The 16,653-nt window shown below is 33.8% G+C and overlaps 1 protein-coding gene across 13 annotated transcripts in view; it reads left to right on the plus strand.

Annotated features, from left to right (window-relative positions):
- SCN3A (sodium voltage-gated channel alpha subunit 3) overlaps positions 1-16,653 on the plus strand; it is a 101,825-nt gene that overhangs the window by 79,631 nt on the left and 5,541 nt on the right. For all 13 annotated transcript variants that reach the window (XM_044666548.1, XM_044666545.1, XM_044666552.1 and 10 more), the window contains 6 exons: positions 1,008-1,130; positions 3,518-3,790; positions 6,612-6,665; positions 7,434-7,571; positions 9,162-9,266; positions 11,330-11,600. In XM_044666548.1, the coding sequence (XP_044522483.1) occupies positions 1,008-1,130; positions 3,518-3,790; positions 6,612-6,665; positions 7,434-7,571; positions 9,162-9,266; positions 11,330-11,600 (964 nt within the window). The remainder of the gene's footprint in view (positions 1-1,007; positions 1,131-3,517; positions 3,791-6,611; positions 6,666-7,433; positions 7,572-9,161; positions 9,267-11,329; positions 11,601-16,653) is intronic.

A 16,653-nucleotide genomic window follows, 5' to 3' on the forward strand; every position in this document is an offset into this window, starting at 1 on the left:
GTCACACAGCTGGGAAGTGTCTGAGGCCGGATTTGAACCTAGGACCTCCTGTCTCTAGGCCTGGCTCTCAATCCACTGAGCTACCCAGCTGCCCCCCACTGAGCTACCCAGCTGCCCCTCAAGTAGTTTTTTTAAAGGAACATGTCTTTATCAATTTTTACTGTATTAAAATGAAAGAGTAACCAAAGAATAGAATACCACTATCCTAAAGAAGTAAAATTGCAGGTCACCCAAATGACAAAACTAGATGTTAATAGGCTTCAATGTGTTTTCAAAAATGAATTCTATGAAAGAAATGGCATAAATAATAGCATCCAAAGAGATGGGATAAAAAATGAGGTTCCATGATTATATAGCAATAAAAAGTAATAACATATAAATAGACTGTGTACTATACTGGTGCCTGTGTTTAAAGTGCTGTGTTATATTAAGACCCTCACATATTGGGTAGATTCTTTGTGAAAGATTTATGGAAAAACATGGAAAAGAATAAGCCAACATGAGAAAATATGTCATCTGCACACTGGAAAAAGTATATACATCAATTAAATCAGATTCATTGAAATATCGAAGTATCCAATTCAAATGTTTATATATGTAGAGATTGTAGAGCTACAGAGCTATGTTACATCTATAATCCAGCCAACTAGTTCCATAGTTTAACTTAACATGGTACTGATAATGATAGCTGACATTTATAAAGCAATTTACATAAATACATGCATCTGATCCATGCAAAAAAAAAACCCTACAGGGGAGGGATGTATTACAAATATTGTCTTCATTTTACACTTAAGAAAACTGAGGCTCAAAAAGGTAAAAAGAATTAATTGCCCATGGTTTTATATTCAATCAAATAGTAACCAGATTTTATTAAGTGTTTATGGTCTGTTAAAAAGTTTTTCAGGTAAATTTCCCTTGTTAAGATATGGGCATTTATATCCTTGTCCATTTTATGATAGAACTGCTTAATTAAAATTATTATTTTTATTTTTTGAATTGCATAGGTATCATTGGTTAGCTTGGTAGCCAATGCCCTGGGGTACTCAGAACTTGGTGCCATCAAATCCCTTCGAACACTACGAGCTTTAAGACCTCTGAGAGCATTATCCAGATTTGAAGGAATGAGGGTAAGAAATACATGAAAATTTCTCAAAATTATGCTTTACCAAATAATAAAATGAGCAATTTATGAAGCTGTACTTAATTTATTTGCTTATATTTCAAAGAATCATAAAATCAGAGAATTTGGCTCATCTTTATCTTGAGATATCTAAATCACAAAGAGATTTTATGAACCAGACAAGAGCATATAGTTAATTAATGGAAGAATTAAGACTAAAAATCAGATTTTTTGACTCTGAGTTCATTGGCTTTTCTACTGCACCAAAATCACACTGCTTGACAAATAATAGGCTATATGTAACCACACATATTACATTAACTCATTTTGGCTCATATTTCTTACTCGAATCAATAATAATGACATAGGATTTAGTTTGAAGAAAGTATCTAATTCATCCTCATTCACTTTACAAACTAAGAAACTGAGGCCTAAAAAGGGAAGCAAGTTTTCTAAGATCACACAGCTAATAAATACAGAGTAAAGCCTGAACAGATAGATGTTTTTCCTCTTCACAGGTATTATTCAGAGTTCTCAAAAATTTATTGGTAGTTAAAAGTAAATAATTTCTATGTAATAGTAATACGTAATTTTTAATGTAAAAGAAAAAAGCCTAACATTTCAGCCTCTTTTAATAGTTTTGGAGGCAGAGCAAAAATAGGAAGTTGGAAGTTACTAAAGACAAAACTGCCTTTGAGGAAATCTTTTTCTTTTCATTAACTACCTATGTAATTATAAATTATATCCTAGACCTCTGAACAGTGAGCATAGTTCACTTTCTTCTTATTACTTGTATTCTAATTTGAAGAGTATAGTTACACCCTTTTTATTACTAATTATAGTAGTGACTTCTGATGTATGTTTGAAATTGTATAAAATTAAGCATACATCATTATGAAGGTAATTTCCACACATTATTTTGGGGATAAGAATAAGTGGCCACCTTGTATTATAGTTTTCAATTTCTGTAAAAGTAAAGTAATAAAAAATGAAAAAAATAATTTTAGTGTGTATGTTTTCCTTGACGATTTGAAATAACAATAATAAAAATAGAAGACAATTACATTTTATTTTAATTTTTAAATGAACTGTCATAAAACTAATATTTTTGACCCTCAAACCAGTCATGTGAGTTATTAATTCCAAGTTTATTGAGATTCAGGTTTTTTAAGTTCTTGAATACATCGTTTGTTTTATACTTACTCTAAATTAAAGGTTGATAGATTACAGTTTAAGGGCCAAATTCAGTCTACCACTTATCTTTGTATACTGAATATACAAAAATAGGTGCTTTAAGGTTTGTGAAATGTTTTAGAAATATCTACTCAATTTATCCTTATGACAATCCTAGGAGTGTTAATATTGTCATTCCTATTTTACAGAAGCAGAAACAGGCAGACAGAAATTTTGTCACTTACTAGGGCCAATAGGTATCTAAGTCTGGATTTGAATTCAGGTCCTTCTGATTTCAAATTCTATGCTCTGCCCACTGTGCAACCTAGTCTCCTAAATTAAAGTAAGAGTATATTATAGTCTTTGAGGAAGTGGGCTGATTAACTAAAAGGAAAATTATGTGTTCAATCTAAATTTTCTTTAAAATTTCAAATATCTTACCATTAGGCTAGGCTGATCCTGCTCATTTCAGATAAAAACTAGAGTATTCTATTTCCTCACTAGATTAGTCTTACTTAAGATTTTTTAAATAAAATGTGCCTAGTCTTACTTAAGATTTTTTAAATAAAATGTGCCTTGATCTAAATGAAAGACATCTCAAATTCCACCAACATACTTAGACAAATTTGGAGCGGTAATGTTATGTCTTCAGACAAAAATTTACTTTTGTAGCAATATACTTTTTAGAAACTATTAACAAGCAAGTAGAAAGGAAACAAATTATTATTAATATTTCTCAGATTCTGAACATTTAAAAAATTGAAGGAAAATGTAACACTTTGTTTTATTTGTAAAGTCTTTTGCATAACCATCCTGTCTATAAGTTCATTAATTTCATGTCTAACTTTTTTCCTGCAAATTATTTTGTACTGCTTGTTATTTTTAATTTCTTTTGTTGATATTTAATGCCTCTCTCTCTCCTTTTTTTCCTCTAGCAGACATTTTATGACTCCATCTTACTACCAGGTTTTCCTTTATTTCTTTTCATATTTTGGCATACTATTGCTTTTCAAATATGCTTTAGATCTTAAGTTCTGTCACTTCCTTTTACATTTACCAAATATTTATTTTATTTTAAACATTGAAGCTGGAAGTTACAATTCTTTTATGCATGTTTTGCTAAAAACATGCACAATGCTATTTTAGTAGGAAATCAAATAGTACCTAAGTTAAAAAGTTGTTTCATTTTTTTTAATGTATGGTTTTCTTTTTCTGAGCTAGGTGGTTGTGAATGCTCTGGTTGGAGCCATTCCCTCCATCATGAATGTCCTGTTGGTTTGTCTCATATTCTGGCTCATCTTCAGCATCATGGGAGTAAATTTATTTGCTGGCAAATTTTACCACTGTGTTAATGTCACAACTGGTATCAAGTTCGAGGTTAAGGAAGTCAACAATATTACTGACTGTCAGGCTCTTGGAGATCAGGCTCGGTGGAAAAATGTGAAAGTAAACTTTGATAATGTGGGAGCTGGATATCTTGCCCTGCTTCAAGTGGTGAGTATCTATCAGTCTGCTTGTATGGTTATGATTAGCAATACCAAAGTGAATGGTGACCTAAAATTTTTCAACAAGTATAATCCTTACACTGTTGGGATGGCCTTTTTGATTGTTTAAATTTATGATGGAAAAATGGATGATGTTAATTCAGTTTATATTCCTAACACTTGGAAAACTTTTTTAAACTTTGAGAAGAAAATGATTTGTAGTTCCTTTAAATGTTCTGTATTCTCCAATTAATTTTTAAAGTGAATTTTATTTTATAGTGTTTTATATCCTTATTATGTCATTTTGCAGACTTGTAGCCTTCCTAGGTTCTACTTACTATACTCAGTTTCCTAAGGAGAAAAAACATATTTCTAATATACATATGATTGCAGAGTTTCGCTATAACGCGAGGTTAAAATCCTAGTATAATATCACAAACTTTGCCTTTGTCTACAAATGGTTTAGACATTTTAGCTAAAGTGATTCTTTATTGAAATTGCTATTTTAGACTGCAACCCTTTTTTCCATTCACCTCTTCCTTTGCCTTATTCTTCTTAAGCCTATTCTTTGTATTCATCATGATTTCTAGTCACTCCATTCCTTCCTCGATGTTTTTCCTAGTTCATTATTCCCGTTTTAGCCACATTTATGTCCTTTCATTGCTTTCATCCTATACCTAAGCAATTCCACTTAACAATATCATCTACCCTTGAATACTCTGGCCAAGAGGCACATCATTCCTCACATACTGCCAAACCTTTACTTCTTAATTCTCCACTACTCTGTGTGTTGGTGAACATCTCTGAAGGAAATAACCAATTAAATCCACTACAAATGTTTATCTAACATCAATTGGACTCTCATTGCTGCAAGCTAATCCTTTCTCCTTATTTAATATCAACTATCACTTTCTCCCAGCATCTGTCCAAAACATTTTTTTCTCTCTTCAAATCCTACCTTTTTTTCCCTCTCCTGAGACAGGATGTTTCCTTAGACTTTACCAAAAGACTAAAAAGTACTTTAGTCTCTCATGACCTGTTTTTACTCCCTAATTCCATACCTTAAATCCCCTAAACTTCATTCCCCACCATTCGTTTAATTTTTGTCTCTGACAAAAGGTTGACCTTTCTCTGTCAACCCTTCTATTATATTCTTGATTCTTTCCCTTTCTTGCAACTCCAGTAGCTTTGTCCCTTCAATTATTTCTCTTTCTACTTTTCAGTCTCACTTTTCCCACAGGCTTCTTCCCTGATGCTTATAGACATGCCCAGGGCTTCCCCATTCTTAAAACATATTCAACTGACTCTGCCATCCCCTCAAATTATGACGCTATATTTCTCTTCCCTTTTATAGCTATCTAAACTCATTGCCCCCACTTTCTTTATTCACTGTCACTTCTTAAATCTTTTAAATATGGTTACCAACCTCACCACTTGTTTGAAATTGCTTTCTCCAAGATTATCAAGTCCTTGATAATTCCTATGTTATTGTCTTTTCTCATTCTTTATCTTTTTGGCCTCTCTGTAGACTACCCCCTCTTCCTAGATACTTTATTCTCTCTGACTTTTAATGATACTTTCTTTTCCAGTTCTCTATCATCATCCATATCATGTCCCCTAACCATGATTATTCTGCAGAGTTCTCTCTTGGGACCTCTTTTCTTCCAGCAATCTCATCTGTTCTCTTAAATTTAGTTATTAAGTCTCCGAAGTTAACTCAATATATACATGCAAATATATACATATATATAAATACATATGAAAATATAAATAAATCCTTTGTCTTTCTATTCTTGAATCACCAATTTCTTGTTAGTCACCTTAAAGTCAATGTGTCCCAAATAGAATTCATTATCTTTCCTTCCAAGCCCATCTCCCTTTCAAACATGCCCATTTCTGTCTAGAATAACTCTATTCTTCCAGATATCTAGGTTCACCACATTGGAGTGATCTTTGACTCTAAACTCTCCCTCACATTCCATAACTATATCATTCCTCCACACAACAAGCCTCCAGGACCAAAAGTAAATTCCTCTGTTTGATGGGCAAAACCTTTCACAATATGACTCCAACCTCTATTTCCAAACACACCATTTTACTCCTCCATTTTGCATTCTATAGCGTAGTCAAATTGGCTTACTTACTGTTCCTCATTCACCACATTTCATCCCTAACTGTCTTTGAGTCTCTCCTGAAATGCCACCTCCAGCACATAGCCTTCTATCTTCACAATTCTTAGTGTTCTCTCCTTCTTAATGCTACTTTGTATTAGATTGACTATATTGACATTTATAATGTTTACATCCTATATTCACCACCCTCTCTTTTAGGAGAATGTAATTCTTTAAGGGTAAAGGATTTACTTTTTTATTTGTATATTCTACACTGGGTACACTGTCTTGTAAACAGGAAAGCACTTAGTAATTACTCCTCGTTGAGTTTACTATATATGTATTATTTGCTCTAGAAATTGATTAATAATTTTGTCAAGTAGAGTCAGTCATGTGTAGATACAGAAACTGTCTTAGCACTTAAAGAATTCAATTTGTTATTAATGACTTGAACTTTTTGGATGGTTGTATGCATTAAGAATAATGCATGCATTACTGGATTTGTAATTTTTTAGAACGGAAATGGAAAATGTTTCCAAGAATAAATAAAAGAAGCCAAGAATCTGCCTACATCTGCAAATCTTGTTTTATAACAGCATCTTAAAATAATGGATGAAAATAGTTATTTAAAATAAGACTATCAAGTAATTGTCTGAGAAAGTGCCATTTATATTCCAGAAGCAGGATTTCTTGTAGAATTTAAATATGTCTTGTTTATAGGCCACATTTAAAGGATGGATGGATATTATGTATGCAGCTGTTGATTCACGAGAAGTGAGTATCATTTATATGCTATTTATATAGTTAGATTTTTCTATAATAAACATGTACTAGAATTACAGTTCCTAGATTGGGTGCTCAGAATGTTATAAATTATAATATAACAGTTGTTTTAAGCATTACATTTTGAAAAGCAAAATATTCTAAATGTCCATGTACTTAAGTAAGAAAGAACTTCTAACTGAATGACTTGTGATGCTTAATTGTCCAATCTAGTAAGATTGTTCATGACAGAAATGAGAACTTGGGAGGAATGGGAAAGAGGGACAGATATTTAGGATCCTTCTTGGCTCTGAAAGAATAAGTTGTGATTATTTGCGAAGCAACTTCAGGATGAAATGTAAAATCAAGCAACTTCCAATTGACTCAAATATACTGAGAAAATTAAAGTACCATTTCAGAATTTGTTTATTTTGTCTTAAATATTCTCTTAAAAATGAAAGTAATAACAGTATAACTCAGTTTCTGCTGACAACACATATGCTCTGTATTGACTCCAAACCTTCTGTTGTCTTCTTTAGTATTCATTTAGCTCCAAAGGGCTTCCTAGAGCTAAGCCAAGTGCACTTTGAGTCGGTCAGAAGACTTGGTGTCTGAAACTCTAGTGAGGTCGAACACAGTAATTTGGAACAAATACTCTGGATTAAACATTTTACAAAATAGAAATTGTTTTTATGTTAAATAACTTACCTTAACCCACAAACTTGCTTGCTTTATATAAATCTGGACTGAATGCTTATGCTATGTTTGCTTATTGTTTAGGTAAAGCAACAACCTGACTATGAAGTCAATTTATACATGTATTTATACTTTGTCATCTTTATCATTTTTGGGTCATTCTTCACCCTGAACCTATTCATTGGTGTCATCATAGACAACTTCAACCAGCAGAAAAAGAAGATAAGTATTCCAGATATTTTACCTCATCCCAGCCTGAGATAGGTCTCTAGAAGCCCTCTACAACTACCAGACCAGATCTGGTTATATTATACCCAGATAGTGACCATTTTAACACTCTAACTAGATGTAGGCATGCTCCACTTAGCTGTAGTGAATCCATCCAGATTATCCACCATAGTAAAATGAACCAACTGACTCTTTCATATTCTGGTCCAGTTAGCTGCATATGAGATTTAGAAAGTGGCTTAGTAACTAAGAAAAATATTACCTAGATTCAGTTTCTCAAACAAAAGAGAGTTTTCCCTTACCTCTCTCACTGTATAATCAAATTAATTTGCTGTGTTTGAAAGAACAAGTGTTTTTTGCTTTCGCATGATTGTAGGAGGAGAACCTGGTGACATCATTTTAGAATTATCCACAAAAATCTACAAACTGCTTAAGGAATTATCTAAAGATGATTCTCAGAAAAGATTATAGGATGAAAGAGAACAAACTGTTCTATTGTTGCTGTTTCTTTTGCTTATGTCAAAGCAAAAAGATTATTTCATTATGAATTTACTCTTAAAGCTTACCTACCAGAGAACTGAAATCAACCAATAAATTTTTATTTAGTGCCTACTACTATATGCCAGGTACTATGCTTGGCACTAGATATACAAAAACAAAAATAAAACAATCCCTGTGCTCAAGGAACTAGCATTCTATGAGAGGAGACAGCTTGTAAAGATAAAAGCATATATAGAATGATACAAAATTAAATTTAGGCAATTAGTGAAGAGCGGGCACCAGCAGCTAGAGGAATCAAGAGGGGCTTTATGTGTTAGGTAGGGTTTGAGCTGAGTAAGAAAGGAAGCAAAGACTTCTACAGGGAGGAGATGAGCAGAGAGTGTATGGTAAACATGGGGTCAGCCAGGGTAAATGCACAGAGTCAGGAAGGAATGTGTTGTGTGAAGAACAACAAAGCCAGTTTGGCTAGATTATAAAGTACAAGAAGAAGAATAATGAATAATAAATAATGAGGCTGGAAAGATAAAGTGGGGACAGGTTATGAAGGGCTAGGGACTTATATTTGCAAGGGTACTCCCATGTTTTATAAACAAACAACTTAGTTTTCCCCATATTCAACAAGTTTACCTAAATCAAAGGTGCTATAAAAGAATGTGAATCATTATTTCTTATTTATAGTATAACTCCTATTTAGGAATTGTTTTTTAGTTTTACAAAGCTACTTCCCAGCAACAATCCAATGATATAGATCAAATTGTTCTTCTCACCTTACATAAAAGGAAATTGAGGAAGTCACTGGTCCATGGTCACACAATTAGTATCAGAGCCCAGATTTACACAGAGATTTCTTGATTTGAAGGCCAGCAACCACTCTATTATTTATTCCATAAATGTTTCATAACCTTAACCTTTCATACCATATAACCTTGGGGAGCATAAAACTTAGTAACTCAGAATGCAAACATGAAAATTTCAAAACCCAAACAAGTTGGCTTAGTATTTCAGAAGTATTTTATTAAAATAATTTCTGTAACATATTGAATGTGACAATGGTTGTAACCAGTTTTCATAATGTTTCTTTACTTTGGAGGGCAAGACATCTTTATGACGGAGGAACAGAAAAAATATTATAATGCAATGAAGAAACTAGGATCGAAGAAACCCCAGAAACCTATTCCTAGACCAGCAGTAAGAAAAACCCTTTATCTTAACTATGAACATATTGGCTTGGTGAATGTGATGCAAATCAAACACATTTTTGTGGCATCATCCCTATGTGGTTCTTATTGCAAGGTTCATTTAAGAGTGAAGAATTTGTTCTTGTCCTGAATGTGACTAAGAATTAGCAGCCTCTAAAAATGAGGCCAAATGAAATTACCCATTTGTAATCTAGGCACAGTAATGCTCCAAATTTACACATCCCTAGACAAAATAGCATTAGTCTTCATTAGTCTGACTGTAGCCCTGGCCAAATCATGAAAATTTTATCTGATTCTCCCACAGCTTAGTCAGTATTTTTTTATCTCTTTTCAACTTCCACACCACTGTACTGTATAGGAACTTGTCCCTTTTCAGCATTTTTATGTCATCCTTTTCTGTTGCTTTATTTTGTCTTGCTCTGTTTACCATTTTGGATAGAAAATAGTCTTCTTTTAAAGAGGAAGTTTTTACTGAAACAACTCGGTATTTCATCCAGTGTTTCAGAAAATAGTCAATGTGCTTATCATGTTTTATCTCAAAGTCCCATGTGGATAGTCATATAAAAGTACAGATAGCACCCACATAGGAATCACAGGAAGTTCCATAAAAGAGTGACTTCTACCCTCCCCACCCTCTACTTCCAGGGAAGAAATTTGCATCTCAGAATTTAACAAAGAGCAATTCATTTAATCCAGTAGACATAAATGCAGAACCATTACTTGAATGACACAATGCTAGGTGCTAGAGATTCTGAGATAGACCCAGCCTTATACCTTAGAGAAGGGCAGAGCAGAAGCTCATAAAAGGTTCTGTGAAATGTTCAAAAGGGGAGAAGCTATTTCCATCTGGAAACATCAGAGAAGGTTTCATGGAGCAGATGAGACTTGAGTTGGACCTTTAAAGAAGGGTTGGATTTCAACTGTCAGAGATGAGGCAGGGTTGAACTATAACATGGAAAAAAGAATAAGATTGAGTAGTACAGTTTGATTGGAACAAAATATGCAAAAGTGAATAGTATAAAGCCAACCAGATAGGTTGGAACCAGAATGCAGAGATTTTGCATATCAGGCTAAGAAATTTGTACTCTGTTGTGAGGAAAATGAGGAATCAGAGAAAATACTTTCTGAATTTGTCTTAGCAAGTAAGAATTTAAGCTTAAATCATGTTGACTTTAGCTTTAGTGTTTTTTTCTAAAAAATTCTTTCTTTAGTACTTCTTACTGTGTTTATCTTAAATATGAATACATAAATCTTAAAGAGAATATTTTATCAAATCAATGGATTTGAAACAAAAATTAAGACATTATTTCAAAACAATGATGATAATATCTTTATATAGTGTTTTAAGATTTGAAAAATGTTTTGTAAATATTTTGTTTTATCTCCACAACAATCCTTGGAGATAGGTGTTATTATTATTCCTATTTTATAGATGAGAAAAATGAGGCAGGTAGAGGTGAATTGACTTATCTAGGGTCACCAGGGCTATATTTGAACTCAGATCTCTCTGACTGCAGATCCAGACTTTATGCATTGCTCCACTTGGAAATATTTTTTAATAATGTAATCAACTTTTACAAAGCTTTTCCAAATTAAACAACTCCATAAACAATAGGTTGTTAGTTCCGTATCAGGAACTAAATCATTATCCTTAAAATCAAAAAAGGTCTATGAGTATTAAAGGAATGTGAGTTAATTGCTCAGTTTCTGACATGCTTGATTTTTTGTTTCTCATGAGACCAAAACAAGTTCACATAGGCTAATGAGGTTTTTATTTTAAATATTTTACTAGATGCTAAAGAGTTGGTTTGTTTTTTTAACTTTTTTTTCCACATAATACAACAAGGGAGAGGAAAATGGAGAAAAAGGGGAAAGCCTTTAAGAAAGTATATGAATAAAAATAACAATGATAATTTAGGGAGAGCTGCTTTTGTCTACCAATCCTGACACTCATATGAATAAGGACTTTTTTGTCATTATACTGCACTTGTAATTCTTTCATTCTTCTTTTGAAGAAAAAGAAATTAAATGACAACATTCTATATTTTGCAGAATAAATTCCAGGGAATGGTCTTTGATTTTGTAACCAGACAAGTCTTCGATATCAGCATCATGATTCTCATCTGCCTTAATATGGTCACCATGATGGTGGAGACTGACGATCAGAGCGATGATATGACTAACATTCTGTCCCGAATTAACCTGGTGTTCATTGTCCTCTTCACTGGAGAATGTGTACTGAAGATGATCTCTCTCCGCCATTATTATTTCACCATAGGCTGGAACATTTTTGATTTTGTGGTGGTCATCCTTTCCATTGTGGGTAAGATATGCTTTGTTTTAGGAGAGTTCAAATAGAGTTGACTTTGGTTTAAATTTACTTCAAAATTAGAACATAAATCTATATACATATAGACATATTTGCTGGAGGTACCAAAAAACATATACCACAAAATATCTTAAGTATATGGATGTTTAACTTAACTTCATGTGGCATATAGGAACTCCTCATTTAAGAAGTTCCCCAAGGGAGAGCAGGATGGCTCAGCAGATAGAGTACCAGGCCTGGAGATGGGAGGTCCTAGATTTAACAGATTGCCTCAGATACTTCCCCTCTGTGTAACTCTGGGCAAGTTGCTTAACCCCAATTGCCTAACCCCTCTGCCTTGGAACCAATACTTATCAAAGATTCTAAAATGGCAGGTAAAGGCAAAAAAAAAAAAAAAAAAGATTAAAAAAAGAAGTTCCCCAGATGTGATGCTAGGTTGTCAGCATTCAGGTTAGCACCCATTTGAACCCATTGTTCATGAGTCCCTACTGTGTTTACTTTAGCCAACCAAAAGATACAGTAAATCACAAAAAAGAAATTTAATCAAATAACTTACAAAATTATGTTATAGGAAAATGTATCTCCAGGCCCACATTAGGGTACACTTTCCCACATTACCATACATCAAAAGATTGAAAGTTCACAAAAAGAATATATATGACCAAGAAATTCATGGAGTATATATACATGTTTGACTGGAACATAAGAGAAGGGATCGATAAACCAGAAACATATGTGACTAGAGAAAACATATGGAGGGCATATATGTGTGGCCAAGACAAACCACACTTATATAATTCTCATAATTCTGCATTACACTTTCAGCATGGCTTTGAGTATGAAGTCTTTTGATTCTGTCACACTGGGTCCTCTGGCCTTACGAACAATGAGGTAGTCTCTGTGACCCTCAGCAGATAATGCCTCTCCCATTAAGTTAAGTTGATTCTTTTGACTCTCTTTTTTCCCTGATGCCGACTCATCAGACATCCATCAGACTTGGAGTAAGAACATTTTTTTTAACTCCAGTTAAATCCCTGAAGGTCTGTAGTTCTAAAGCCTATTAAAAAACGGAAGCTGATAAAACTCCAGAGGTGCTATGAGTTGTCTAGTAAAACAAGATTCCCCTCATCTCCCACATGCTCTTTGTCATTCAAATGCATTTAAAGGTAAGAACAAAATGGCTGAGTAATCAGGGTAGCACTCTTTCCCTCATTCCCTCTCTCTTCTTTCCTCCTCTCTATCCTTTTCTCCTCTCTCCATCCCACTCTTCTTCTCTCCTCTCTTTCTCCTCTAGCTCTACTTCTCTCCCTTATCTCTGAATCCATCCTGGGAAATTTAATAAATGTTCTGTCTTTCTCTATTAATAATTAGAATCCCCTTACAAATGCTCTATTTCAAAGATAAGATATCATTCCAATGACAAAGATTTAACTCTAGGTAATCATAGATTGTAGGTTTTATCTACTGTCCAAGGACCAGCTTAGTTAAATTCAGAGAGAAACAAGAATTCTTTGGCTAAGAGAACTAAAAAGAAGACAAAAATACAAAATGGCCCCAGCTCTGTGAAGGCTCCTCTGGAAGTGATGACAGAAATTAAATTCTTATCTGGGTATGCTAAGAATCAAATAATTTATAGACAATCACAAATATTGCTTTAACTATCAGAATTCAATGTACAAGTTTTGGGTAAGGACTAAAGAGCTGATCTCCTACCAAGGAAAACAAACTACATCCATACAGACATTCATACTTTAAATGAATCTAGATTGTTAACTCCTTGAGGGCCTATCTTTTGCCTCTTTTTGTATCCCCAATGCTAACCAGAGTGCTTAGCACTTAATAGGGACTTAATAAATACTTACTGACTAATCGACTAAAACATAAAGAATCAAAAGACAAATATGAAGATTGTTTATTAGTTTTCACCTGCAGAGAACAAAAGAATTTGTTGATCTGGTTTCATTGACTGTCTAAGGTAATAAGGAATATCATTCCAAGTAATATTTGGTCATATTGCCATGAGGTGCTCATGAAGCAGACAAACTACCATGAAATAATTAGAATTCATTTTTCAATGTGTTACAGAAGATAAAGACAGAAAATATCTATGAATAACATGATAAAATCTTTCAAACTGCTAACATATACCTGGATACTGTGGTGACAATAATGCAATGATAGGCACAGGGGTGGTTGGAAGGAACTGCTTCAAAAAATGTAGTTCAGGATCAAGAAATGAAAAGGGGCACCAAAAAAAAGCATCATTTTTGTCCATTATGAATATTTATTCTAGAATAAGAGGAAGCTTAACATGGAAACATTAAACATCATAAAATTTAAATGACTGAATCTCAACAGATAGAAAAACAACTTAGCAGTCAATTGGAAATTAACTATCTTTGTGTAATAAGATCACCATTGATTTTCAATATATCTTAAAGTAAGGGAGATTACAAAAAAACAAAACAAAAATGACTAGATACTTTACAAATAAATAAGGATATATTATCAACTATCCCTACTTCTTTAAATCTATAAAAATTTGTATTTATGCACATTTTGGCAGGCTTTACAGTTGAATAAGATGTATAGAAAATATAAGACCTCATTGCTGATTTTTCTGTGTCATGCAACCCTTTGACAGTCTGGTCAAACCTACAGATACCTTTTCAGAATATTTTTAAGTGCATGAGATAAAATTTCAGAATATTTTAAGTGCATGAGAAAAAAATACAAGATTTATGAAGAAACCAACTATATTGAAATGCAGCCAAAAACATTTTTTGAAAAAAGTTCATAGCCCCAGTTTAAGAACTCCTATTTTAGTACAAAATGCTACCTGTTAACAGTTGTTTTAAAAAGTTAATACATTTTGAAATTATAAGAGAATATATAGCCACTAGAAACATGTTGACCAATGTCAAAATAAGACATACAACTAAGAGTAGGCGTTCACCTAAGATGGTCTGTGTCTATCATGGTGGATATCTGTCATTCACAGAATGTAAGCAGAAGAGTGATTATAGTATATTTTAGGGGTAAAGTGGACCTTATTTTGTCCCTCTAGTTTTACCAATGAGGAAACTGAGTTTCCATATGATGATGATTTGTCCAAGCTCACACAAATATTATGTAATAGAGTAAAAGACAGAATCCAAGTATTTTCCTTCCCATTAATTGCAGTTTTTTAGACTGCCACTATTCATGGATGACATTGTGTTGACTGCATCAAATCCCAGGACACTATAGGATTTTCTCAATGAGAGATAAAACTAGCTACCTATGTTAAGGAAAAATTAATTTAGAATTTTCACTGCCCAGATTATAACCTGTAGTGGCATAACCAGCCTGTTGAGTTTGTGTATATATGTATGCATGTATGTATATGTCTACATATGTGAATGAGAAGAATACTCAGATGGATCTGTGATCTCATTGATTTGGGAGCTCCCTTTACTGTTTCAGACTATAATCTATCCTTGCATACCCATACTGTGAGATTCTTGTCCATATCTTTCCAAAAGTTCAACATATGGGGGCAGCTGGGTAGCTCAGTGGATTGAGAGCCAGGCCTAGAGACAGGAGGTCCTAGGTTCAAATCCGGCCTCAGACACTTCCCAGCTGTGTGACCCTGGGCAAGTCACTTGACCCCCATTGCCTACCCTTGCCAATCTTCCACCTATAAAATCAATACACAGAAAGTTAAGGGTTTAAAAAATTAAAAAAAAAAAAGTTCAACATATGGGGTCCACCTCCTGTGGTGGAGGTCTTCCTCACTTCCTCTAAAATATTTCCTATACCAGTGGAATACTCTTTTTACTTGTTACCTCTCACTCTTTGCCACATGGCCAGCCCATTTTTCTGCCATACACTTCCTTTTTGATGTCCTTTAATCCTGTCCTTCTTTAGAGTTCTTCATTAATTATTATTGTATCCTACGTACACCCACCCACCTTAGCCAGGCAAAAATTTTCTTCAAAGAGCTTTTAGGACAGAATTTGTTCATTCTAACCAAATTTAAAAAACAATAAGCACAATTGGATGTTATAATACTCTACAACTTTCACTTAATTGTGAGATAATAAGGAAGTGATCCATTGTTTAGTACCACTTGTGAGAGATTATTGTTCCCTGCTACTACTCTTATCAAGAATGCTGATTTGTGTATAAATGACTCTCATAATGATTTTATATATACATTGAAGGACAGGATTTTTTTTGGTATTAACAAGGTTTGTGGGTTTTTTCCCATGCCTTTGAGATGTTGTTGTTGAGCCCATTTCAGGTGTGCTCATTCTCTGTGATCCTATTTGGGGTTTTCTCAGCAAAGCTATTGGAGTAGTTTGCCAGTTCCTTCTCCAGTTCATTTGACAAATGAAGGAACTGAGGCAAATGGATTAAGTGACTTGCCCAGGATCACACTAGTAAGTGTTTGTGACTGAATATAATGCACTGTGCTTCCTAGCTTCATCAGTTCCTTCAAATACTTTATATATTAGTCTCTCAACATACTCACAATCATATTGCTTCCAGCGTCTACTTCCTTTTTGTAGCCTTTTATACTGTCGATCATTCTTCCTCCTTTTATACTCTTCATTATGTTTTGGTGACACTACACTTCTCCTACCTATTTTGATTATTCCTTAGTCTCTTTCCGGATCTTTGTTTAAGTCATGCCTTGGCACCTGGATGTCCCCCAGGATTCTGTACTAGACTTTCATCTCTTCTTCTTCTATACTATTTCACTTGGTGATATCATTGACTTCCATGGATTTAATTATCATGTCTCGGCTAATGATTCTTAAATCTATTTTTCCAGGCATAACCTCTCTGTTGACCTCTAGTCTCTATGTACTATTGGACATCTTGAAGAGATTAGGTAATTTAAATACATGCCAAAAACTGATCTCACACCAAAACCTCCCATTTCTTAAATTCCCCATTGCTATAGAGGGTAGTATAAAACTCCCTTATTCATTCAGGCTCGTAATCTGTCATCCTTGACTACTCTTTCATCTCTCATATCCAGTCCATTGCCATGTCTTGT

Source organism: Gracilinanus agilis, chromosome 3 (genome assembly GCF_016433145.1).
Source record: "Gracilinanus agilis isolate LMUSP501 chromosome 3, AgileGrace, whole genome shotgun sequence".
Lineage (NCBI taxonomy): Eukaryota > Metazoa > Chordata > Mammalia > Didelphimorphia > Didelphidae > Gracilinanus > Gracilinanus agilis.